This window comes from Chlamydotis macqueenii, chromosome 1 (genome assembly GCF_036417535.1).
Source record: "Chlamydotis macqueenii isolate bChlMac1 chromosome 1, bChlMac1.mat, whole genome shotgun sequence".
Classification (NCBI taxonomy): Eukaryota; Metazoa; Chordata; class Aves; order Otidiformes; family Otididae; genus Chlamydotis; species Chlamydotis macqueenii.
The window spans coordinates 207,731,044-207,755,505 of NC_141556.1; the positions used below are offsets into that span (position 1 = coordinate 207,731,044).

The 24,462-nt window shown below is 45.8% G+C and overlaps 1 protein-coding gene across 2 annotated transcripts in view; it reads left to right on the plus strand.

Moving 5' to 3' along the window:
• Positions 1–23,270, plus strand: part of ME3 (malic enzyme 3) — a 132,772-nt gene extending 109,502 nt beyond the window's left edge. For both annotated transcript variants that reach the window (XM_086739653.1, XM_086739654.1), the window contains exons 7-14: positions 6,774–6,883; positions 18,149–18,246; positions 19,450–19,563; positions 19,819–19,924; positions 20,530–20,672; positions 21,480–21,653; positions 22,076–22,174; positions 23,001–23,270. In XM_086739653.1, coding sequence (XP_086595779.1) covers positions 6,774–6,883; positions 18,149–18,246; positions 19,450–19,563; positions 19,819–19,924; positions 20,530–20,672; positions 21,480–21,653; positions 22,076–22,174; positions 23,001–23,162 — 1,006 coding nt within the window. In that variant the 3' untranslated portion in view covers positions 23,163–23,270. The remainder of the gene's footprint in view (positions 1–6,773; positions 6,884–18,148; positions 18,247–19,449; positions 19,564–19,818; positions 19,925–20,529; positions 20,673–21,479; positions 21,654–22,075; positions 22,175–23,000) is intronic.
• The last annotated feature ends 1,192 nt before the right edge of the window (positions 23,271–24,462 follow it).

The window sequence follows — 24,462 nt, forward strand, 5'->3', positions numbered from 1 at the left end:
AATGAGGCTGGATGAACTCGAGGAGCTACATACAAATGAGGATGAAAGAACCAAGTTGCATAATGAGATTGTTAAGGCAGTTGAGAAGTCTCCTGAATAAAGAAGCTAAAAGCATCGGGAAAACATCTGCCTCCCTCTTCTGGGATTGACGCTCTTTTGTTACACACTTCATGCTCATCCAAGAGAGATGTGTATCATCCTCTACAGGGGATACAGACTTGACTAACAGCATCTCTCATGTTAACACAGCCAGAGACTCAGTGTAGCTCTAGGCTGATAGTAACAGCACCAGAACAACAGCACAGTGATAAACAAAGTGTGAATCCTACACTTGTTTGTTTTCCAGGAAATTGAATAACTTCTTAATAAAGATTTTTGGGTGGTGATTTTTGCAACAGACTTGTACTGTTGTATGTGTTTAGTTCCTACAGTCATCCTTCATTAGAGCAAAACACATCCTATTATTTTGATGAATAGTACATTACTTCATTTAAAATCCTGTTTGTGCAAAATTTGCTAGGCAAGGTCTGGAGATCAGACTAAAAGGAGTGTATGGGACCATTCTGTAAAGCTCTTCTCAGTGAGGCTATTTTTACAGGAAGGTTTTTGCAAGGTTTGGGAGAGAAAGTCAGACTTTGGGTCATAATTATGGCACAAAACCCCCAAATAAGCAAACTAATGAGGCAGCAGTATAATCTTTGCCATGAAAGACAAGTGATGTTGGGTTTTTTTTGTGAGGAAGAACTGACAAAGTACCTTTTTTTGTTTCTAGTTCTATGAAATGGCTAAATTGATTCCAGAGAATAGGGTCCCCAGATGGTGGTCTGGCAGCCAACAGTGAACCAGGAGACATGGTAATGGTATTAATGGTATTAATAATGACTCTTGTAGTGTCAGCAGTTACAAGACAGAAGTGAGGAATTGTTTTTAGAGATAAATTAGATTCAGTGTTTTATTGGAAAACCACGCAGAGCCTTCAGCAAAGGATATCAGAGTTTGCACCTGACGTTAACCCACATACAACAAACCAGTACAGCAGTTTGGATTGTAACTCCAAAAGGTCTCATTTTTTGCTGAAAAGTGTGTTTGTGGTGTGGTGTTTGAGGGGGCATTGGTGTTAAGACATCAACCTGGATAATATTTAGTGACTGTAAAAGACTTTGTTGTTATAATCTCTCTCCATTTCTATCCAGCATGTCTGAATTCTTTAAAAACCACCTGTGTCAGAGGGGTCAGACAGAAATGACCTCTCCAAGCATCCTTTTCTACAGCCTGCAAATGTCAGAATTACTCATGCTAAGGGGAAAGCTCCAGTTCCACAAGGAGACATAGGACTGCAGAGATCAGAAGAAATGAACGCTTCCGTGTGCCCAAGAGGAATGGGAACAGCTCTGAATCCAAAATCAGAAAGACAAAACCCAAAACTTTCCTTTTTTGAAAAGAAGGGAAAGAACTGGGGACTGGAAGAAACAAAACTGGAGACTGGCACTTGTTCTGTTTCAATGTACCTTGTCAGTCTGAAATCTTGATAGTCTACATTTGAGGTTTCCTTTTCAATAAAGGCAATTAGATCCATTAGTTTAAATACTAATGCCCTAGATGCCAAGAAGATGACAGAATGCTCTAGAGAAGATGAGTCACTGACAGTCAAGGATGAGACTACTGGAGGGAGCCAACCTTAGCTGGCCATGCCTTTCTTGGACTGGAAAACATTCCAGTGACCTGCTGCTCTTGGCTTCAAACTCTCCTTCAGGCTCTGGGCTGAAGGTTAGGAGATGAGTCACGCGGAGCAGCAGAAGCGTGGAAGAATCTATGAGAACGGGCAAGAAGCCAAGCACACTGACCTCAGGATCCTCTTCCTACCACAGCAGTTTGCAAGATCTCTCTGCAGGGCCACCCACAATTCTAGCCACAAATTTAGGATATTTAAATGTGGCAGAGGGGATCTTCAGAAACCCTTGATCAAATACTCGCTTTGCAGTAACTTATTCTCTAAAGAGGGATCCTGCACCTATAGACTGCAAGCATGTTCTAAGTGCTTTGGTGTGTACTAACGCAGAACTGCATTCGTATCAGATGTCACAAGTTAAACACAGCAAAATTTATTAGCTGGTTGAACAAAACCATACCTCATTAAAAATTATTCCTCCAACAAGAAATCATTAATTTTGTTCTCTTGATGGAAACTACAATGTTTCCAATGAAGCACAATAATTTTGCAAAATCAGTTTTGTCAAAATACAGTTTTCATTTAGAAAACGTTACAACGTGGGGAGACTGGCCAGTATATTCACTTCCATCCTGAAGTATTTCCATATAACCTGATAAGGGACCACCTGGATACCACACACAAGGGATGGAGCAGGGCAATTTCTATAGAGAAGATCAACAAAGAAATTACAGGCTTTGAAGGACAGCAGAGCATTGTGGTTGAAAGGGAGAAAAGCCAATGGCCTAGGGTGTGTGACGTGTATTTCAGATATTCCTAACCAGCTGTGATAATTAGTTAAGATTAGATTATCTCTCCTAATTTAGGTGTCTAAAGTTAGACGTCTAAATTTAAGTTAGTCATTTTAGACTGTCTTCACAGACACTGTGGAGAAAGAGGCATCTCCAGGGATGTTATCTACTTCCACTTTCCATTCAGACTTGTTCAAAGAAGTTGCTATTGGATGTGCCTCATTCTCCCTTTTGTCTGAGAAAGCAGCCAGAGTTACCTAGCTCAGCATTGCACAGCCAACTTTTAGATATGTAAAGGTAGTGGAAGAAATCCTAGCCTGCGCTGCTTTTTGTTGGCTGAATTCCCGTACAAGGAGCAGCTCTCTGACCACCCTTTCCCTTTGCAGTAACAAGTATTCTCCACTTTCTCTCCTACAGCTGATTTTTTTTTAGCATTGTGGCATATTAAAGCACTTCTGTGCTCCAGTCCCATGTTGGCTACATTTTACTTTTGGATGCTACCCAAATATTTTGTAGAGCGCTCTGAATTCCTTTGGGCTGAAACAGGTTACACAAATCTTGAGTTACTGTGCTGTGAAGGAAGGACAGTAGAACTGACTCATCATGTTGATACTCACAAGGATGTTATTGCAAATGGCCCCAGCATTTGTTTTGTTCATACTCCTCACTACGTTTAACCTTAGGCTGATCACGTCATCCTAAGACGGAGTATTGCACACAGCCACCAAAGTACCGTTAGGAAAGAGCAGTAAGCATAAACTGGTGGATTTCTAAGATGGCTTAGTATGTCAGCTGCCTAGTTAGTGTTTAATTTCAGTTACTTTGAGCAGCATAAGTTCTTTAAAGTTCTCTCAAAACCCCAGTAAGGTAGGAAGTCTGTGAGGACTAGGATTTGAACATCATCCTGAGATCCCCATCTTTAACTGCAACTGCTAAATATTTTAATCTTTCATTTAAAGCATCATGTCCTAGGTCTTGCCATGACAAATTTCTTAGAATCATAGAACCATAGAATAATTTGGGTTGGAAGGGACCTTTAAAGGCCATCCAGTCCAACCCCCCTGCAAGGAGCAGGGACATCTCCAACCAGATCAGGTTGCTCAGAGCCCCGTCCAACCTGGCCTGGAATGTTTCCAGGGATGGGGCATCCACCACCTCTCTGGGCAACCTGTGCCAGTGTTCCACCACCCTCAGTGTAAAAAATTTTTCCCTTATGTCCAGTCTGATTCTACCTCCGTCTATTTTAAAACCCTTACCCCTCATCCTGTCACAACAGGCCCTGCTGAAGAGCTTCTCCTCATCTTTCCTGTAGGCCCCCTTTAGGTACTGGAAGGTCACTTTAAGGTCTCCTTGGAGCCTTCTCTTCTGCAGGCTGAACAGCCCCAACTGTCTCAACCTGCCCTTGTAGGAGAGGTGCTCCAGCCCTCTGATCATCTTTGTGGCTTCCTCTGGACCATCTCCAACTGGTCCACGTCCTTCTTATGTTGGGGACTCCAGAGCTGGACACAGTACTCCAGGTGGGATCTCACCAGAGCAGAGTAGAGGGGCAGAATTTGTGGTCTTTCTTAATGAAAACTTTAGTTTTCACATTATACAAAGGCTCACATAGACTCAGAAATGTAATTTACACTTTAAAAGGCTCAGTGGACATTTTGCAGAGAATAATAAAATAACCTTCAAAAAATAACTGAGTGAAAAGATTTTGCATTCCAGCATTGTCCCGTCATTCTGAGAGGCATGAAGGGAAATGAAGAATTTATGGGCCACCACACCTTAAAGAGTTTATGGGCCACCATACTTTCCTTGTGCTCTGCTTAATAAAAAAATGATCAAAGACAAAATTAGACAGAAGTGACTGTGCACTGTCTCGTGCTGCAGATCAGGAATGTGAAGTGAGGAGAGAATTCTGTGCTCGAAAGAGAAAAAGTAATATTCAGGTTAATACTCTTGCAAATTTAACTCTGTAGTCAAGGAGACCCACCCACCTACCCTTATGCTCTTTGGAGAGCGGGTCATACATCGATGCTGGCTGAGATCAATGATTTCATTAAGCGAGTCAGTAATGTTATTTCCTCAGTGACACAAATAAATAATAAGACTGGTGTTAGAGAAACAGTGTCTATAGCAACTGAAGTTACTTAAAGGTTTGCTAATTCTCTGCTGTGAGATGTTAGCAGATGTGCAGGGTGGTGCGTCATCTCCCTCTTAGCCATGTTTTCCTTAAACATTCCAACGATGGATTAGAGGATCGTCCTCTATAAACTGATTTTCACGGGCAATTTTTGTATTGTTTCTTTGCACAAATTCCTTGGAAATCCAAAGTGTTCATTTTGACTTCCAAGACTTTACAGAGAGAAAGAGACTTGGGAATCTTCATCTATTGCTTTTCAGAGTGTTACTCAGCATTCCAGAACAAATTTTGATACTGGATGTCACCTCGATAGCTGCCAGAATCTGCAGTGGGGAGGCTGAAAGTGACAGGAGCAGTGACACTTCCCTCTGGGGATGACACTGCACTGCAGACCCCATGGAAAAGTTTCCACAGCTTCTGAGTCCCTGGTTCAACAAAGACTCCAAGCACCTAATTTTTCATTGCAATTTTTACAAATATTATTTTGCAAATATTATACTTAGTAGGACATTGGGAGACCTAACTGAAGTGAGGGATTGAGCTGAATCTGAGCTTTTTGTATCTAAAAAAAGTCACACACAGCTCTAAAATCATTGTGATCCTTTTTGAAAAGGAAGCACAGAGAATGTGAAGCAAGCGTAAGAGCCAACCCTTTCCCTTTTTGAGAGCAGAAGGTTTATGAAGCAAGAGTTTCTCATGATGGACAAATAAAGGAGCACAATGCATGTGCTTACCATTGTCTCTTTGCTGACAGACACACTTGAAATGGAAAATAATAATAATAATAAATTTGAGGCCCTCCCAGGAGAGCCTGAGTCCCCGCACTGCGAGTGCCATGAAAAGAGCTTTTCATGACAGGAGCCGCAGTTCTCAAATGGAGCGTGTTTTATCCAGTATCAATTTCTAGTTTAAAGGACAGGTGTCCCCTACCTCAGATTTCAATGGCAAAGGAGGAGGTCCGAATGGGAGGTATGTAAGGTGATGCCGTCCCTGCGCTGCCTGCAGTCCCAGAGAGTCCCAGGTCTCTTACACAGTGCCGCTATTTGGAACCCTTCCACGTGCCTGCAGCCCAGAGGCTGCTAACAGAATCAGAACCATAGAATAATTTGGGTTGGAAGGGACCTTTAAAGGCCATCCAGTCCAACCCCCCTGCAAGGAGCAGGGACATCTCCAACCAGATCAGGTTGCTCAGAGCCCCATCCAACCTGGCCTTGAATGTTTCCAGGGATGGGGCATCCACCATCTCTCTGGGCAACCTGTGCCAGTGTTCCACCACCCTCAGTGTAAAAAATTTGTTCCTGATGTCTAGTCTGAATCTACCTCCTTAATACTTAATAGTTGCATTACTCATTCCCCGAGATTATCCCACTGCCCCATCACATTTATGTGAGAGGCGAGAGTACTTATGGCCCTTTTAGATTTTATTAGCAAAGCTTTAATGTAGCCTAGAGTCACAAAGTGCTGAAAGCGTAGAGATATGGAGCAGTCTGAATATTACCCAATCTTTAGAAATTGCACACTTGCCCTGATATTACTGGATAATTATGGAAAGTTTGCAATTATTTCCTGCCTTTTGACTCTATGGGTCACTAACTGTCCTTGCGTTCTAGTTTCCTGCAAAGAAACTCAGTGGAGAGAAACATGTTTCCAAAGCAGAACAATGTGGCTATGAAATCACACCGTGAAGCACTCAGGTCCATGTGATCCTACACACAGATTTTTCTCATCTCGTGGTCACTTGGTGGTGTCCCTTTAACTGACGTTCCGATTGCAGTCAGATTTCCTGTATGGCAACATGGCAGTTGCACTATCCATTGCAAAAGAGCATCTCCCTCACTTTGAGAAGCTTCTCGGTAAATACGTCACTGAAAATTTGTTATGCTAATCATCCAAAGATGCATATATATATATATTTGTATATAGGTGTACATATTAAGAAGCCCCCTGTGCTTCTTGCATAGACAGATTATGGATACAACTTATTCTCAGAGACTCCACATTTCTGGGGGAATGGACCTTGGGAAGGGTGTGATCGTGTTGGCTGTTACCGTGATGCATTTCTCTTACAATACTTTTACCTCTGTGCTAGAGACTGTAGCTGCATTGTCCTGGTAAAAGATGTATATATTGTCCTACGTGTGGAAATATTTTTCTCCATTTTTAATTATGCTTTGACTTGCAGGTATGGCATGAATTGTCTGATCCAGTTTGAAGATTTTGCCAATGCTAATGCCTTTCGGCTCCTCAACAAATACCGCAACAGATACTGTACCTTCAATGATGACATTCAGGGTAAGTACCGTTAGGAAAATGCAAATTTAACCTTCACCTTGTCATGAGGAAAGGCAATTGAGATCACAAGACTCTTTATTATACAATACTTAGATGTGTAATAAATTGTGGAGTTTACACATAAGCATTTAAAAATATAAACAAAAGCACAGCAGTCTAAGTGGAATAGAGTCTCCATTGTTTATAGGAATTCAGCTGTTCACTGCAGCAATGTCGTTGGAGGGAGAAAATGGATCACATGCTTTAGATTATTAAGGTAATTTTGAGAGTTCCATTAATTTTCTGTAATTTAGCTAAGACAGCGATGACGTTTTAACAGTTGTGCAAGGCTTTCTGTTTCCATGAGCCAGGTGGTGGTTAGCTGATCCTGGCATTGTCCCTCTATTGTTATCCTCCTTCTTAAATGCACAAATGAAAAGGCAAACCAGCTTCTTCCTCTCCATGGATGCTATCTCTGCGGTAATCTGACAATGGCTGTTCTCCCCTAGTGTGGTTAAGATAACTCTTCCAGCGCCAAGATGATCAGAGGGCTGGAGCACCTTTCCTATGAGGACAGCCTGGAGAAGAGGAGGCTCCAGGGAGACCTTATAGCAGTCTTCCAGTACCTCAAGGGGGCCTACAAGAAAGATGGGGAGAGGCTGTTCGGTAGGGCCTGTTGTGATAGGATGAGGGGTAATGGTTTTAAAATAGAGGGGGGTAGATTTAGATTGGATATTAGGAAAAAATTTTTTACAATGCGAGTTGTAGAACACTGGAACAGGTTGCCCAGAAAGGTGGTGGATGCCCCATCCCTGGAAACATTCAAGGCCAGGCTGGATGAGGCTCTGAGCAACCTGATCTAGTCGGGGATGTCCCTGCTCCTTGCAGGGAGGTTGGATTAGATGACCTTTGAAGGTCCCTTCCAACCCAAACCATTCTATGATTTTATGATTCAAAGAGAAATGACAGCAGCAAAGCTGGGGTTATACTAGCATGTCTCCCAGGCTCTGTGAGGTTCAGCAGTCAGCAGAACTGCTCAAACGCACAGAGGGACATAAGGTGGATGTTGCTGGCATCCTGGTCCGGTGCTGACTTTGCTTTAAACCATTGGAAGGGCTGTTTGGCCATCCTACAAGGACAGGATCTTCCCAAGTGATTACAAATAACCAGTTCTTCTCCTGTGAGTCCTTTAATCTTTTCTTCTTTTGTCTAGTCCTGCTTGCAACATGCAGAAATTTCCAAGGTTTATTGATTTAATTATTTGCAGTCGGTTGGGCTTATCCTCACTTGGACTTGAAAAAGCCTGAAAGAAATGCCAATGTCATTTTTCACACAATGCTGGTTCTTTTGTGAGCAGACTTTCCAGCGCTATTTCTGCATCTGCTACCCATCTACCACTACTTGGCAGTGTGTGTAACAGCTTGTTCATATCTGTCCCGGCACAAAAAGGAGTAAGACCTTGGCTTTGGGAATATGGTTGGTATAATGGAATGCATGATCCTGCTCAAAGACACTTTCATGAAGAGGATTTAGAACCAAAGGGGCCTAAGGCATTTGAGAGAATGTGAGATAGATACTGCTGCACCAGAAGACTCATTAGGTGTTCCGGCCACCCACAAAAGCCTTCAGTGGAGAGAGGAGCACAGAAAAAGAGAACACAGGAGATGATACATTTTTTAATTGAAGTCTTGAATGAAGGAACCAAGAACTCAAACTTCTCTGGAGAAGTACAGATAAAGCCCATAGTAAGAAGCCAATGGTGTAAAGATTTTTTTTTTTTATTAGTTGCTCTCTCTGCAAGTGGAAGAGGACTTGGCAGTCGAAAGAAAAAGAGGGCAGGTGATGTGGCAGATCTGTGAGCCCGGATGCAGGTGTTCTTGGGGGAACTGGAGTGAATTGGAAAGGTTTCTTGGTGAATTTGAATGGTTTCTTCAACTGACAGAGAGAAGGGAAAGAGGATATTAAAGCAAAACTGAAGATTCTGAGCAGGAAGCAGGAGTCTGTATTTTTTATAGTTTCTTTTTGGCCATAGGTCATAGCTGAATGCCTCAGACAGTTCCTGGAAAAAACTCCCCCAGAGGGGCAAACCACATCCAGGAGGATGCTGTGAACCAGCACTGCCATAAAATCAGACCTTGTCTGCTTCTCCCTAATTAGATGTGTGTCACAGTGCATGGGAGATGTCAAGTCCTCTGAAAATTTTCCAGAGTCTCACCTGTTAAAACAGTAGGATTTTACCTCTTACTAATAAAACTGCCTTATATTCTCAAATAAAGCATCTAGCTGGCACTGGTTTCACAGTAGTAGATAAGGAAAAAAATCCTGCTGATCTTTTGCACAGACAAGCAGTGAGTCAAGGGAAGCAAGCCGCTGTTTCAGGCATTTTTATGTAGCTGTCAGAAAGAAAAGAGGATTACAAGCCAGGGTTGTAGTCAGGAGTGAGTTTTGAGGACCTTTGGGAAGCTGAAGTAACTTGGATCTGCTCAGTTAACTCTATCTTGGAGTCACGTCAGAGATTAATGGAGTTGGAGCTGGGTTGAGCAGTCTGATTTACCCACCCTAATATACTCCCTGTATCCCCAGATGATACGAGAAAGGTAGGAAGTGCCATTTTCTCACTGACACCCTCCTGTTCTTTGGGTTTGCCTCAGGCTCTCTCTTTTCTAACATGCTGGCGTTTCACAACTTGCCTACTTAAAAAAGTGGGCGAGTTCAATGCAAATTGTGTTTTAAATGCTTAACGAGAATTATACAAAGCCTTGTTTAAGCAGGCCTGGTTCATTTTACTCAAGTCAGGCACGAACAGACCTCCTCAAGCCTGAATTATCCCAGCTTCTGAGCCGCCATTGTTTATTTTAGAAAACATCTTAGGCACAATCAGTGCAAGTTAGATCAGATTTGAGCTATACTAAGTTAAACTCATTGCCCATTGGTGCAGAGTGGGACTCTGAATGCAATGTGCCTACACACACAGATGAGATGTGGAAAGAAAGTATAAATCGTTCCACTTAATCTCCCTTAGGCTCCCTCTTGCTGCCCCCAGGCCTACACAAACAGAAAGCAGTTTAAAATATTAACGCCCACTTTTTTTTTTTTTTTGTTACACAAATTACCGTATTGCCAAATCCATCCTAACCCCACAGAATTAAAATGACTCAGACCCCTTCCGGTTTGAGCCAGCCTGCTGATGCTGAGTGGGACGCCTGCCAGGTACCACAAACCGGGACGAGGTGCTTGCCCTTATTCTAAAAGCCATTAGCCTGGGAGCTAGCAGGAGCTGGCTCGCAGTGCCCGCGCGCGTGGGAGCTCCCCATTAAGGGAGTGCTGCTCCTTCCTCCATGGGGCTGATGACATCAGTCCTTTCCCAGCTCTGTCTGGGTTCATGCAAGGGGCAACAGCTTCAATTTCAGCTCTATGGGAGAAAACTGATTGTCACTTCTTCCTTTTTCCCAGTAAAGTACCAGGGCAGGCAACAAAGCACATGTGAAATTGGAGGGACAGGAGAATGCTTTAGATCCTGCTTGTTCTCTTCCTACTGTAACTTTGCTCCACTTAACTGTGATAAAAGGTAGACAACTGAAAAGTCTTACAAAGGTGTCGAGTCTTGTGGATCCCTGAGACAGTCATCTCTGGCTTCCTGCTTCACACAAGAACAGAGATAAAATCATGGAAAAGGTTAGTCTGGAAGGGACCTCTGGACATCACCCAGTCCAAGTCCTCACTCAATTAAAAGGTGATTTCAAAGTTAGATCCAATTTTGACATTAGATCAGGTTCGTCAGAGCCTTGTCCAGCAAAATGATTTTCAATAGCTACAAGGATGGATATTCGCCACCTCTTTATACTACTTGTTCCAAAGTTTTCTCATCTTCCCTGTGCACTTTTTTCCTCTAATATCTAATTGGAACTTCTCTTGATGCAAGTTGTGTTCATGGCCCCTCATCCTTTTGCTGTTCACCTCTGAGAAGAATCTGACTTCTTTACAAACACTCAGTGAGTAGCTGTAGACAGAAATTAGATGTCCTCTTAGCCTTCTCCAGCCTAATCAAACCCAGGTCCCTGAGTCCTCCTAGTACACCCTGGCCTGGGTGATCTGAATGAGGAGATTGAGTGGATCCTCAGTAAGTTTGCAGATGACACCAAATTGGGCAGGAGTGTCAATCTGCTCGGGGGTAGGAAGGCTCTGCAGAGTGATCTGGACAGGCTGGATCAATGGGCCGAGGTCAATTGTATGAGGTGCAACAAGGCCAAGTGCCGGGTCCTGCACTTGGATCACAACAACCCCAAGCAAGGCTACAGGCTTGGGGGAGAGTGGCTGGAAAGCTGCCCAATGGAAAGGGACCTGGGAGTGTTGGTCGACAGCTGGCTCAACATGAGCCAGCAGTGTGCCCAGGTGGCCACATCCTGGCTTGTATAAGGAAGAGTGTGGCCAGCAGGACTAGGGAAGTGATTCTGCCCCTGTTCTCGGCACTGGTGAGGCTGCACCTCAAATATGGTATGTAGTTTTGGGCCCCTCAGTACAAGAAGGACATTGAGTTGCTGGACTGCGTCCAGAGAAGGGCAACGACGCTGGTGAGGGGTCTGGAGCACAAGTCTTATAAGGAGCGGCTGAGAGGACTGGGATTGTTTAGTCTGGAGAAGAGGAGGCTGAGGGGAGACCTCATTGCTCTCTACAACTACCTGAAAGGAGATTGTAGGGAGGCAGGTGTTCGACTCTTCTCCCAGGTAAAAAGTGATAGGACAAGAGGAAATGGCCTCAAGTTGTGGCAGGGGAGGTTTAAATTGGATATTAGGAAAAAAATTATTTACTGAAAGAGTAGTCAGGCATTGGAACAGACTGCCCAAGGAAGTGGTGGAGTCACTGTCCCTGGAGGTGTTCAAAAAACGTGTAGACGTGGCACTTCAGGACATGGTTTAGTAGACATGGTGGTGTTGGCTTGATGGTTGGACTTGATGATCTTGGAGGTCTTTTCCAACCTTAAAGATTCTATGATGTGCAACATTGAGAGCTTCTCAAAAAACCACCAATCTGAATGTTTCCGATATATCTGTATCCAGTTTGAAACTCTGTAAACAGACAGGATCTCTAAAATAGGCTAAACACCTACACTATGCAAAAGAAACTTCATCAAGACACTTCAAGATCAGAAACCCCAAATCAATAGCCACTTTAAAAACACTCAGCCTTTTGTATTTCCGTAGTCCCTCCACAACTAAAGTAGTCTACAGGCAATGCACAGGGGACATCACTTTCACAGAACCTCTCTGGGTCTTTTCCCACTCGTTAGAGCAAGGATTCCCCTTTGTTGTTGGATGTGTGACCACTGATGAGCCTCAAAATATCTCTTGACCCACCAACCACCTTTTCTCATTATCCTAGCAGATAACCTTTCTGTAACCTTTCTAGGACGCTCCAGGAAGCAGTGTCTCAGCCTGGAGGAACACTGCTCCCAGACCTCAGCTGAAGTTGGGAACAGGCTGACTCCAGTCCCACACATCTGAGCAGCTTCAAACATTTGGGCAAGTTAGAAATCAATCATGTGCAAACGTGGCCTAATTTGCAGGCACGTTTCCATGTGCTGTGTGAAGCAGGCGAAGCTAGTTTTTTGGCTCAGCATGAACTAATTTCAGCAGATTAAAATGGTACAGTATCTTATTTTGTTGTTTCAGCTGGCGTGGAAAATGCATCAGTAATTATCACAGGAAACTAAGGACAGGGGGGAAGCACAATAGGAAGGGAGCGCTGGATGATACCCTGCTGCAGAACAAAGCAGGCTATGTCCTGCCAGGCAGCTCCCGAGCAGCACGCTGTCCCTCTGGGGATTTACCCAGCCTGAAGATAGATCTGGAGATGTTCTCAGTCTTGTAGTGGTTCACCATTACCAGGCCCTTTTGGACCTGCTGTGCCCTGCAGCAGAAGAGGCTCCTGCATTTTCTCTTGATGCTACTACATTAACTATTGAAGGGCCAGCTCCTAGACCTGTGTCTGAAGTGCACATTGACAGCTAAACAAGCCAGGTCAGAACATGGACTCCTGGGCATATATTGGCCTCAGTGTCTTGGGCTTAGTGGTGCAGGGCCCTGAAGATCTGGCCCATATCTTCTGTCATTTTCGGGAGTGGAACATTTGGTCCCCTTTCCTGTCCTGCATTTCCTGTTCACGGTTTCTCTTGTTCACTGGATGCCATGGCAAACTCCTCATTTCCAGTAAAGAACAGCATACGTCACCTCTGTGTTACGCTCTCTGTGATCTTTAAGTCCAGGCTAAGGAGGCAAAATGAACAGAAGAACAGGGCTGTGCTCTGACTTGGTTTATCTTGTCGGTATAAAACAGCATCTGCAGCCTCTCCACTGCTGCGATGGGGATGGGGATGCTGTTCAGTCTGACCGTTGGCACATCCTTTACGGTGCAAGGATCAAAAACAGGCACCTAAAGCTGACCTACTTTAAGATGAACTCTGCATCTCCATTGTCAGACAGCTCTTCACCATATCACCACTCTTCTGGGTCACCAGTGTCCCTAAATCTGTTAGTGGAGAAAGCGTGTTCCTTCCCTCAGCATCAATGCTTTGCATTTTACTGCTGTTCTCATTGACTTGCTCCACACCATTTCTAGGTTTATTTTCTTTATGTCTTACAGAGGCCCTTTGGGGGAAGGATAACAATAGCCCGCAGCCATGGAGGTGAAGACCTCGAGCTGCAGACGCATCAACAGCTTTTTGCTTCAGCTTTGTTGTGTTTGACTTTGGATGATGTATTTGGAGTAGACCTGGACAGGCTCCACTCTGCTTTCCAGTAACAGGCGGAACTGCTGCAGGGAGTTAATGTGAACCAGCCTTTGGAAAAACCCTGTGCTTCCTCGGCATCCATAAATTTAGATATATTTTCTTGGCTGCCTTTTGCTGAAGCTGTTAAACTAGTGTTTGCTGTTCCCCAGGTCCTCCTCTTGGCATGGTTTTGATGGGGCGAAGTGCAAGCAGGCCGGGATAAGGGTAAAAAATAAAAGATCAGACTGAATTTGGCCATCTCTTCCACCAGCATGCTGTGCAGAAGGGGAAATCAACCCACACAGGCGCTGTATGAAGAAACAGGCAGCGGCGCGGCTGCATCACTGCTGCTGTCAGAAGGATTCGGCATGGCGGTGATGCTCCGCTCTGCTCAGCCAGCGCCTGGGCCAGGGGACAGGGCAGTGCCAGCCCTCAGCATGGGGGGACTCCTGCCCCCAAGTAGGGTTCCCGCTTGCCCCCACGTCCCCTGCTGAGCCACAGGGTGCTGTCACACGCAGTACAGCCTTGACATGGGCGCTGGGCAGAACTTTCCCTGCTGCACTCGTGCCAGCGCTGCCTGTAAATCCACGTGCGAAGCTGTTGGCCCCTCTGCCCGCTCTCCCCACTCTGAAGGAAGGATCAGGTCCCTGGGCATGGGTGCCTCTGGGCTACAGCCTCTTCCATCTGTGCAATGTCTTGAACCTGTGGAGCAGATCCTTTTCCCGTGGTTCTGCTCCGGTGTAGCTCCACTGACATCTATTGGGGATCCATCTATCTGACTTACACTACTGCAAGCAGAAAATTGGCCTCAGAGGGGGTTTCCTTCATGTTTTACAGTATTCTGGATGTGCTTAATTCCTACAGGGATGGCCTGAGTGTACCTTAGTTTTAAATGCCTCTTTTCTTTGCTGGTTCTGATTATCTGGACTCTTCAGAGAGGCTCCTGAGGTCTGCTTGCTATTTTGCGATATTATGTTGAGCATTCACTTTGAGTCTTGGATGGATGAGGTTATTTGGGAGCATTTTTCTTGCTTTTCTCTCTGCTCCTCCATATTTCACCTCAGACACAGACCAGCCAAGCTGGCTCCTGCTAATTACTTCAGGAAGCAGTTATCTGCAATAGCAGCGTTCAGTCTCTTTGGAAAACAGATAGACCAATGTGTTGAAGGGTAGTTGTTTTTTTCTTTCCACAACTCATGGTGAGGGGTTTTCTTTCCCTCTCTATCTCATTTTTTCGGGGTCTTTTTGGAATTAAAGCACAATGATTAGCCAATTCCTTACACAAAACAGCTGTGAACTCTCCTCCATAGCGATGCTCTATTGTTCCATGCTCAGAAATTGTAATTATCAAAGAAAATTACTGAACTGAGGCCAAGGTACTGAAACTTTGTTACTTGAGTAATGGGGGTGAGATGCAGTTTGGGAGACGGGAAGGGATTAGAAACATATTGGAGAGAGAGGAGGAGGATTAGGAATGGCAGAGCTGAACAGAGTCCTGCTGTTAGTCAGTGCAAGTGCACGGGGATGAGTAACGGCACACCCAGTCCCACAGGTCTCTGCTCTGCAAAATGCACGCTGCTCTGCAGACTGTGGACCCTCTCTTTCCGTACGCCCCACTTCTCAAATTCCTGCTAGTAACATTTTTTAAAAGACCTCGAGTCCCTCTGCTGAATGTCCCACAAGCATTTTCCATCTAAATGGGTTTGCAGATACCAGCATTTGTCCCATCAGACTTCTTGACAATCGTAGGGTATAAAGCAATTTTGCCTGGGTCAGGACCAAGAGAAACAAGATATTTCTCCAGCTATGTTTCTTTCTTTTAAATAGTTTGCAGACATCTATTGCTGCTAATGCTCTGACCTGACACACTGTGGCACTGTAATTGTTCCACTTTTGGATTTTTCCTTCTGATCAGTTCCCCACTCCCACTCCCACCGGGATTTGGGGATTTCTGTGCAAAGTTAGGCTGGGAGATAGAGTGTGAGCATGCATGTGCATATGCGTAGGTGTTCATATTCTACCGCATGTCGCAAGCTTGGCATCACTGACAACCGTGGGACGCTGGTCTCTCCCCACTTTTTTTCAGTTCAGACAATCAGGGTGGGATCCCTTCCTCCAAATTTTAGATGTCTGCAATAGAAGTGTCTACACGTGTTCCAGTTATCTTGTCTCTCTTAAAAATCTGTGGTGGTGACACTTTTAGGGTGTGTTTCATTTGACCCAGTTGTTCAGAGGAGTCCTGTCCTTAGCATCTGGCACGGCAGCAAGCCGAGCAATCGCGCTGCTTATAGACTTACCGAAACACAGAGAATAAGTATGGGCTAGCTCTGTGACACCCATAAAAAGCAAAAGCTAAAAACTAGGTGATTATCTGGTGTTCCTTTAAATTCCTTGAATGTTCATAGTCTTCCTCTGTACTTTTTCCTAGTTTGATGGCATGGCATTTTGCCAGGTAAATACATTGCTCTAAATACAGCTTAAAAAGGCAGAGATTTAGTGCAGGAGAAGCAAGAGGAAATCCTTCATACACATCCTTCTGTTGTCTGAGTTGACATGTTAATACTGAAGCCTCAGGGCACTCAGTGGCTGGTTCCCTCCCCATCAACTCCTTTTTAACCTGGCTGAACTCAGGTGGCCTGGATCGGAAAATAAACTGATCCTAACTTTTCTGAGCTAGTGAAGGGAATTCATCCTTGGTGCCGAAGCAAGTGTCTTAAGTGATTCTTTGCAAGAAAGAAGCTTAAGAAGCCACCGACCGTTAGTCTAGTCCACTTTCTCTTGAAGACAGGGATATTTGCCCTCCTGAATAAGAAATTATGCTGTTGCCATTCCGTACCAGTGTGCCTGTCCATTGACACCACGGCACTAACATTCGCTGCAGGAATGTGGCCGCTGCCACCTCCGCTGAACCAGAATCACTCTTAAGTGGCACTTATTATTAATTTTTGGAGAACTAAACTAATCTGAGTTATAAAAGCAAAATGTTGGTGAGCTAATGGTACTGTTAAACACTTCTGGTCTGGCCAAAAAAGATAATTTTTTTTTTGTCAGAGTAACTGATATAGGTTCCCAAAGCAAAATAAGCCATGTCAATAAAAGTTACTTCTTTGCCAGAGTAATTGTGCTCCTGCTAGTTTTTTTGTGGAAAATAGAGAGTAAATCCTTCCCCGATGCCACGATATACCAGTAGATTTCTATTTAGCACTAAAGAGAAGGAGCGGGTGAAGCTGAATTTGTTTTCTCGGTCCTTGACAGATGAGGCAGCACCATCTGCTGGTTTCACTGCTCATGGTCGTGCTTTGCTCATGAGCTGCTCTCATTTCCCAAACATAACGTTCACTGATGCCCGGCAGCACCCCAGGCCCTAAGGACCCTGCAAGGGGTCTCACTGAAGCACTGGCTCATTGAAATCCTGATGCACTGGCTGATTAAATGGGCAGGAAAATAGGAAATGCTGGAAATTTGGTGAAATCAAGTTTATTAGCCTAAAAGGGTTCATTGTCCACCTCACCCATGACCACCCACACAAGACTTGTTACTTATGGACTCCCTGATTTCTCGTAAAGCTTCTGAAGATGAGAATGGAGAGACCAGCATCAGAGCTGGGGGCACATCCGAACTGGCATCCTTTAAAAGGCTGCAGAATAAAACTAATGGATTAGATGATCCTTACAGGTCCCTTCCAACTTCAGATATTCTATGATAAAACCCCCTCCTTCATTCCTTTCTCACTTTTAACACTTGTATCCAGCTTGCCCAAGTGACCTGAGATAACACCAGTGCCTGAATCCTCATTAGTCCGTGCCTTACTTGATTTCTTCCCACCATGTACCTTCACCTGGGATAGACCATCAGGTGAATACTGTATGTGAGTGATGTGAGGTGAAGGCAGGTTTATTCAGTCTAGGCATCTGCCTCCCTGGATGGATGGAAGGCCGTACATATCGCTGTGGCTGTAACAGCAGACCTCTGATCTCCATATTCTGGATTTTTTCTCATTAATCTGGGACGAGCTCATGTTCTCCGTGACTCCTTAATGCTTGGCAATGAGGCATGATGGTTCTGACTCAGGGGTATCAGAGTGTCAGGGGAATAAAAAAAAAAAAAAAAAGAAGGTGATGTTGGGCTGTGAAGGTAAATAATGAGAAGAGGATGGTAATTCCATGATCACAGAAGATTTTGTGACAAGAGTGCCCAAGTCCAGACCACCACTCTGCTACAGATGTGTTATGTGACCTTAGACAAGTCACATCCCTCTTACACCCTTGCCAGTTAGGTTTTAACTCCTTCCGGCATTCTGGGATGCTGTGTCCCTTTGGGTCTATATGGAGGGAAATTGGTGTTCTCCTGCCTTTCAGGGATCTTGTGAGGATTAATATTTCAGAGTAGGGAAGGCACTCTGGTCCTTTAGAGACAGAATCTAAGAGAATGGTTCCTACCACAAGGTTTCTAACAGCATATCAGTAGGGTAGACAATCCATTTGCCAGGATGATCATCTCATTTTTTTTTCTCTTTTCAGGCACCGCATCTGTTGCAGTCGCTGGCATCTTCGCAGCCTTAAGGATCACAAAGAACAAGCTCTCTGACCATAAGTTTGTTTTCCAGGGAGCTGGAGAGGTAGGAATGTTCTTGAGTTTGTTCCTAATTATGATCTAAATTCATATTTAGAGAGGCAAAAGTCAACCATGAAGCTTCCTGCAAGGCTTGGCTTCATGAAAACAATGCACAGAAGCAAGTTCCTTGTCACTGGGCAGAAGTGGACCCCACAAGTGGATCTTGCTGCTGCACAGAAATTGCCAACTATCTTTCAGTGACCTCTTGGCCCATAAGTCCTGGACGGCTTCCTGGATGCTACAAGGGTGCCCATGTGTCAGTGGGGCTTTAAATACCTTGAGTCCCTTGTGAGGCAAGGTGCTGCAGGGCCATTAAGGAGACTGTTTTGAGTTCCCAGGGCTGGTATTTAGGGTAAACCAGAGCCTCTTTAGCAATAGTGTCAGAAGGACTCAGACTCGAGGAACCGTAAGAACATAACCTCACTTTGTGGAGTCAGTCATATTGCCCCCATGGCAGAAGTCAGGTAGTCTGTAAGGTGCCTTGCTGAAAGAGAGAGGAGAAATAAAAAGTTTCTAAAGCCTGGACTGTGGACTACAGGCATTAGTCCAGGTCATGGCTCAGCTCTTGCCCACCTGTGGGACTTTGAGCAAGGTCAGTTACTCACTGTTTGTCCATCCCTCTGTGAAGCAAAGATTGCTTCTTCTCTTTGTCCACCCCTCCTGACAAACATGTCTGTGCTGTGGCAGAGAGACAGCCTGTCTTGTTAGTCCCCATCTGGGCAGGAGGGCTGGGCACAGCTGTAGGACCACTGACACGCACAGCATGTCCGAGGCTGCTTCCTCAGGCAGGAATGGGAGAAGAGGGCTTTCTTCTTGGCAGTACTTCGGATGCAGCAATCTCACTTTGCTTTGAGTTCCTCTGTACTGGCATCATCACCAATGTTTGTTCAGTGTCTGCCCCTTTTCCTCCTCTGCTGGTTTAAATGATGGAGACAGCCTCTGCTTGTCAAGGTGCCACTTCCACTGCTCCAGCCTCACAGGCAGCCCGCTCTGCTGGACAATTTTTTTTGTTTGTTTTTTTTTTATTCACGGCAGCACTGATAGTGCTAAAATCAGCCCTGTGCCATGCCACTGTACAACCATGGAGCAGAAAGCCTCCTGGTTTTGTGCAGTGCTGAGGGTGACACAACACATCTCTCATTTAAAGCCTTCCCCCCCCCCAAAAGATGTTGATACTCCCATGAAGTGTTTATATAATGTGTTCCAGGCTGCAATGGGCATAGCTCATCTCATCCTCATGGCCATGGAAAAGGAAGGAATTTCACGAGAGGATGCCATCAAAAAAATCTGGATGGTGGACTCCAAGGGACTGATTGTGAAGGTAAATTTGTCTCCAGAGCTGAGCTCCACTCCCCCACCACCTCCTGCAAGCTAGAAAGAGGCCAGAGCAGGCAGAAACCTTGGACCCCTGCTCAGCTCTGGAGTAAGGGCTGCAGTTTTGTTGGTGTCAGCAGAACTGTTCCTGCTTTCAGAGGACTAGATCTCAGAAAGAGATGAAACAAACGGATGAGTTACTACATTATGTCTCCAGCTTTTGCCAACAGCCTGAAGTTTGACTCCTCCTTTTTCCTCACAGGGCAGGAGCAACCTGAACCATGAGAAAGAAATGTTTGCCCAGGACCACCCCAGTGTGAACACACTGGAAGAGGTTGTGCAGAAAGTGAAGCCTACGGCAATTATAGGTGGAGTTCCCTTAGCACGACCTTTTCATGTCAATTCAGTTCTTAGGATAGTTTCTGTCTGTTTTTCCAGGGCCTCCTTTTGTTCTCCCAGTCAAAAAGAAATAAGCTTTGTTTTACCCCCATTTTGTCATTTGAGTTCTCCACATCCTTTCCCCTTTGACCGTGGGACACAGGCTTCCTCTCTTTCGGAGCTGAAGGAGCCCTCCCAGACAAGGCTGCAGAGGGAGGTGGTGCGGGAGGCAGGGTCTGGGGCTCTCAGCAGCCAACGTGGCCCTGGCAGGTTGGGCAGGACAAGGATGACAACAGGCAGCTCGGGCAGGTCTTTGGGAGGAGAAGCGCCAAGCCTTTCGGAGGCAAAGTGCAGGAGCCAGACTGGCCTAAACACTGATCCCCAGTCTGCCTGGAGGAGCAGAGGGCGTTATTTTGAGACAGATTTTGAATCTCACCATGATAGCAAAAAAAACATTCCCACCTGCATCTCCACAGATGGAGCCTGTTCCCTCCTGCAGTTCATTTACCGATAGAAGCATTCAAGAGGGATCAGCCCAAAGCACTTTAGTTAGACAGTCAGAAAGCACCATCTCACTCTGCAGTTGTTGTTTTAGGTGTCGCAGCCGTTGCAGGAGCTTTCACTGAGAAGATTTTGAAGGACATGGCAGCCTTCAATGAGAGGCCCATCGTGTTTGCCCTGAGCAACCCCACAAGCAAAGCGGAGTGCACAGCGGAGCAGTGCTACCGCCTCACCGAGGTACTGGAGCTCAGCGTAGGGAAACTGGGTGCTCCGGGTATGCTGTGGCCATGACTGTACCAAGGAAACCACCGTGGTGCGTGGTGGCTGGACAAGTGACAGTGGGAATAAGTTGAAATAAGAGGGGTTCAAGTTGGTCATAAAGAAAAATTTGCACAGTGTGAGGAGAGTCAGGAGGTGGAACAGGGGCCCAGACTACTCGTGCAGTCTCTGTCCTTGTAGGTTTTCAAGACCAGACTGGATAAAGCCCTGAGAAACCTGGTCTGATTTCATAGCTGACATTACTGTGAGCAGAAGTCTGGGTCCCTACCAGCTTGAATTACTTTGTGATCCTCTAAAGAAAGCACTTGCCTCCTTCGCCCACAGCTGTCTGAGGCACCCTGTCCTCCCAGGTTACTGTCCCCTGTGTTTTGCCACCCTAGATCTTTGTGTAACAGTTCCATCACCCGTCAACGTCACTGAAGAGTTACTGTCATGTGGACTGACCTGGGGTGAGAGAGGAGGCCTTGTCTCCCTCTCCGCTTTGACCACACCACCACCTGCTGCTGGCTAGGGCAATCACACAGCCCCAGTTCTTTATCCCACATGAGTCCCTCTTCACACTCAATAGATGATTGATAGAGAGGAAGAGAGACTCCTTCTCAGCAAGTTCAGAGCGCTTGCAGTTGGGCAGTGCAAACACCTAGTCCGTGCTCAGTGGCCCTGTTCATGGCTCTGCGTCACCAGAGTCCCCTGAGGGCAGAGCATGACAAGCAGCAGAAATGTAAGATGTCTCTTCTGAATTTGGATGCCTCTTTCTCTTATCAGGGACGGGGAATATTTGCAAGTGGGAGTCCATTCTCAAAGGTAACCCTGCCCAATGGACAGACCTTCTTCCCTGGCCAAGGGAACAACGCCTACGTCTTCCCAGGAGTGGCACTGGGAGTCATCGCCTGCGGAGTCCGGCACATCTCTGACGATATCTTCCTCATCACAGCAGAGGTTTCCAACTGGCATTTAACTAATGTTTTGAAAAAGATTTTAAGAGGCCTACTGCAGGTGTTTTCAAGAACCTGGCCTAGGGCAACGCATTGAGTAGAAATGACACAGCCTCAGCAAAAAGCCACAGCCTTTCCCAGTCTCAGGGAAAGCCCAAGCTTCCACTGTTCCTACAAAGGTGCAGGAGCCATAACAGGGTTTTCCTTATTCTCCATAACTGGAACAGCACTTCCATCATTCTGGCTCCAGTTTTAAGTCTATAATGAAATGTATACACACATGGATTTTGGGTAGTTCAGCAGTTCCCATTAAGAACCACTCCCAGCTCTGCCACTGCTGAGGTTTCGCCCACGTATCATGTAATGCTAGTGAACCTGGCATGTGCTTGAGACCATCTCTATAAACTGCCTTTCTCTTCTTTCTAGTCTATTGCTGCCGAGGTGACAGAGCAGAACCTTGCAGAAGGACGACTCTATCCCCCCTTGGACAGCATCAGAGAAGTGTCTCTCAAAATCGCCGTGAAAGTGAGTACTCGTTTATTTCCACATTCCATGGTAGGAAGGGCAGGACTTGCCTTGGCATCATTCTTGCTTTATGGTTTCTTAATTCAACTTTTTCTACAGCCTAAAGCAATGATTCTCAGGAATCCTTCCAGCCAGAATTGCTGCTTTGATTTCTCCCATCTTTAAAGCCCAAATGTGAAAAATATCTCGTGATTCTGAGTGCCTCACAGCTCACAAAGCTCTGCTCTATTGCTTGGAGCTGTGACTGCTCAGCACTTCAAAAAATCAGGTTTAGGGTCAGATTCAAACATGATGCAAGTTGCCAAAAGATTTTAGGTTCCAAATTGCTATTTTGGAACCTCTCCTCCTGTATTTGATAGGAGCCTAAGTATCTAAATACTATTCCAGATCTGGGCTTGTTGTTTAATTGTGGGATTGGTACCCTCAATACATCAAATTTGTAATTCCCGCTCAAGGGACACCCATTGAGAATCACAGTGGCCTTCTAGGAGTTACTGATGGGTGCACAGTGTAGCTGAGGAGCTTAAGGGTGTGAGTGGAGGTGGTTAAAGGGCTGCTCTCCTTCTCTAGTTGCGCACAGCAACCATTTTGCCAGGGCAGGGGTGTGCATTTCTAAGCAGGCAGTAATTGCAGGCAGCTTGCATTCCCTCACCCAAGGGATGAAATGTAGCTGACTCAGGGAATTGCACAAAGAGAAAAAAGCAAAAAGGACACAATTTTGAGGGAGGAGAGGAGGAAAATACAGCCAGGGCCAAACTGCAGTTGGTTTCAACTTCATAATGTGCCAGCCTTATTTCATCAGCTTATTTTGCTTATGTTTTTGCAGATTGTTGACTGGGCCTACAAGCAAGGTCTTGCTTCTTGGTACCCCGAGCCAGCAGACAAGGAAGCCTTTGTGAAACAGCTTGTTTACAGTCCTGATTACGACTCGTTTGTTATTGATGATTACAGGTGGCCCCCCGCAGCCATGCAAACACAAGATGTATAAGTTTTTGTGAGAACTATTCTCTCATTTTTTTCCATCATGATTCATATCATTGCTGATATAAATGCACCTCCAGGCTTGCAGAATGATAAAAGTAAATGAATCCAAGTATTTTTTTACTTGCCGCTGGGTTTTCTCTGTGGGAACACATCAGGAGAGAATAAAACAGAGTCCAAGCTGGGCAGTCAGTACTCCAAGAAGGGAGACAGACGATGGCTGCAGCCCATCCCAGACAATCAGCACTGCGTATTGCTGCCTGCTGAACATACTGCCCAGCTCTCAGCTCAGCCGCCTCAGGAGAAGCTGCCTGGGCCACCTCAGAAGCCAAGAGTCTCATTCCTAGTGGGAGCACCTGCGGGAAGCTCGGAGCCCCACTTCCACGGTGGCGGCGGTGTGTGTGATCATCCCTCACACACAACAGCCGCACTTTGCCTGTGGCTCTCTGGATGGGATAAGAAGCGTGTGCACTGTCTTGAGAGAGGTGCACTTGGGCAGTGCTACCCTTTCCTGCTTCAAAAATCCCCCATGTCTGGGGAGTCTTATCCAACCCAAGCTGGTGCATGGGCCACACAGCCTGGCACTGTCCTGTGCCCCACCACCTTGGAAACAAACCCCAAAACCTCCCTCAGCCCTGTGGGGACAACAGCTACCCTCCCCTCTGCAGTCCAGGCTGTTCTCCAAGGGCACAGGAGCCAAGGGAAGCACAGTGGGAGCCAAGCTGGAGACCAGGGTACCCCCAAACCCACACACGGCCACCCCACTCTATCACTGCATCTTCTGCTGGCCACTGCTAAGGAAGCACTGCCACCAGCCAAAGGCCCTCCTGGGGGCTCTCTCTGTGTCACAGGGTCCCAGGGAGGGCTCCTCTAGCCCTGCAAAATTGTCACTCCCTGCCAAATACTATCCCAGTGGGATGACGGTGTTCCTGACCGAAAGTGAGAAAAAACAGAGGGGCTTGCTGGCAGATCTTCCCTTCCTGGTTCTCGCTGCCCACACACAGCAAGGCCAAGGCTGGTTACCACAGCCTTTCTTTAGTACCTTTAATGGCTTTTAGCACCAGGAAAAGCATCACGTCCCTTTGCTGATGAGCCACAGTCTCCAGCGTCCGTGTGCTTGTAATGCCAGCACCTTCCACGCTCCTCCCATAGGCAGATCTTCTCACCTAGGCTAAAGAAGGAAAGAGAAAGCTGTCAAGTTGCAGATTCAGGGAGAGACACTGAGAAATACATTTCCTGAGCAAGAGACTCTCACTTTTGTGCAACCTACTTCGCACTTAATAGCTTCCCATTGACATATCCATTCC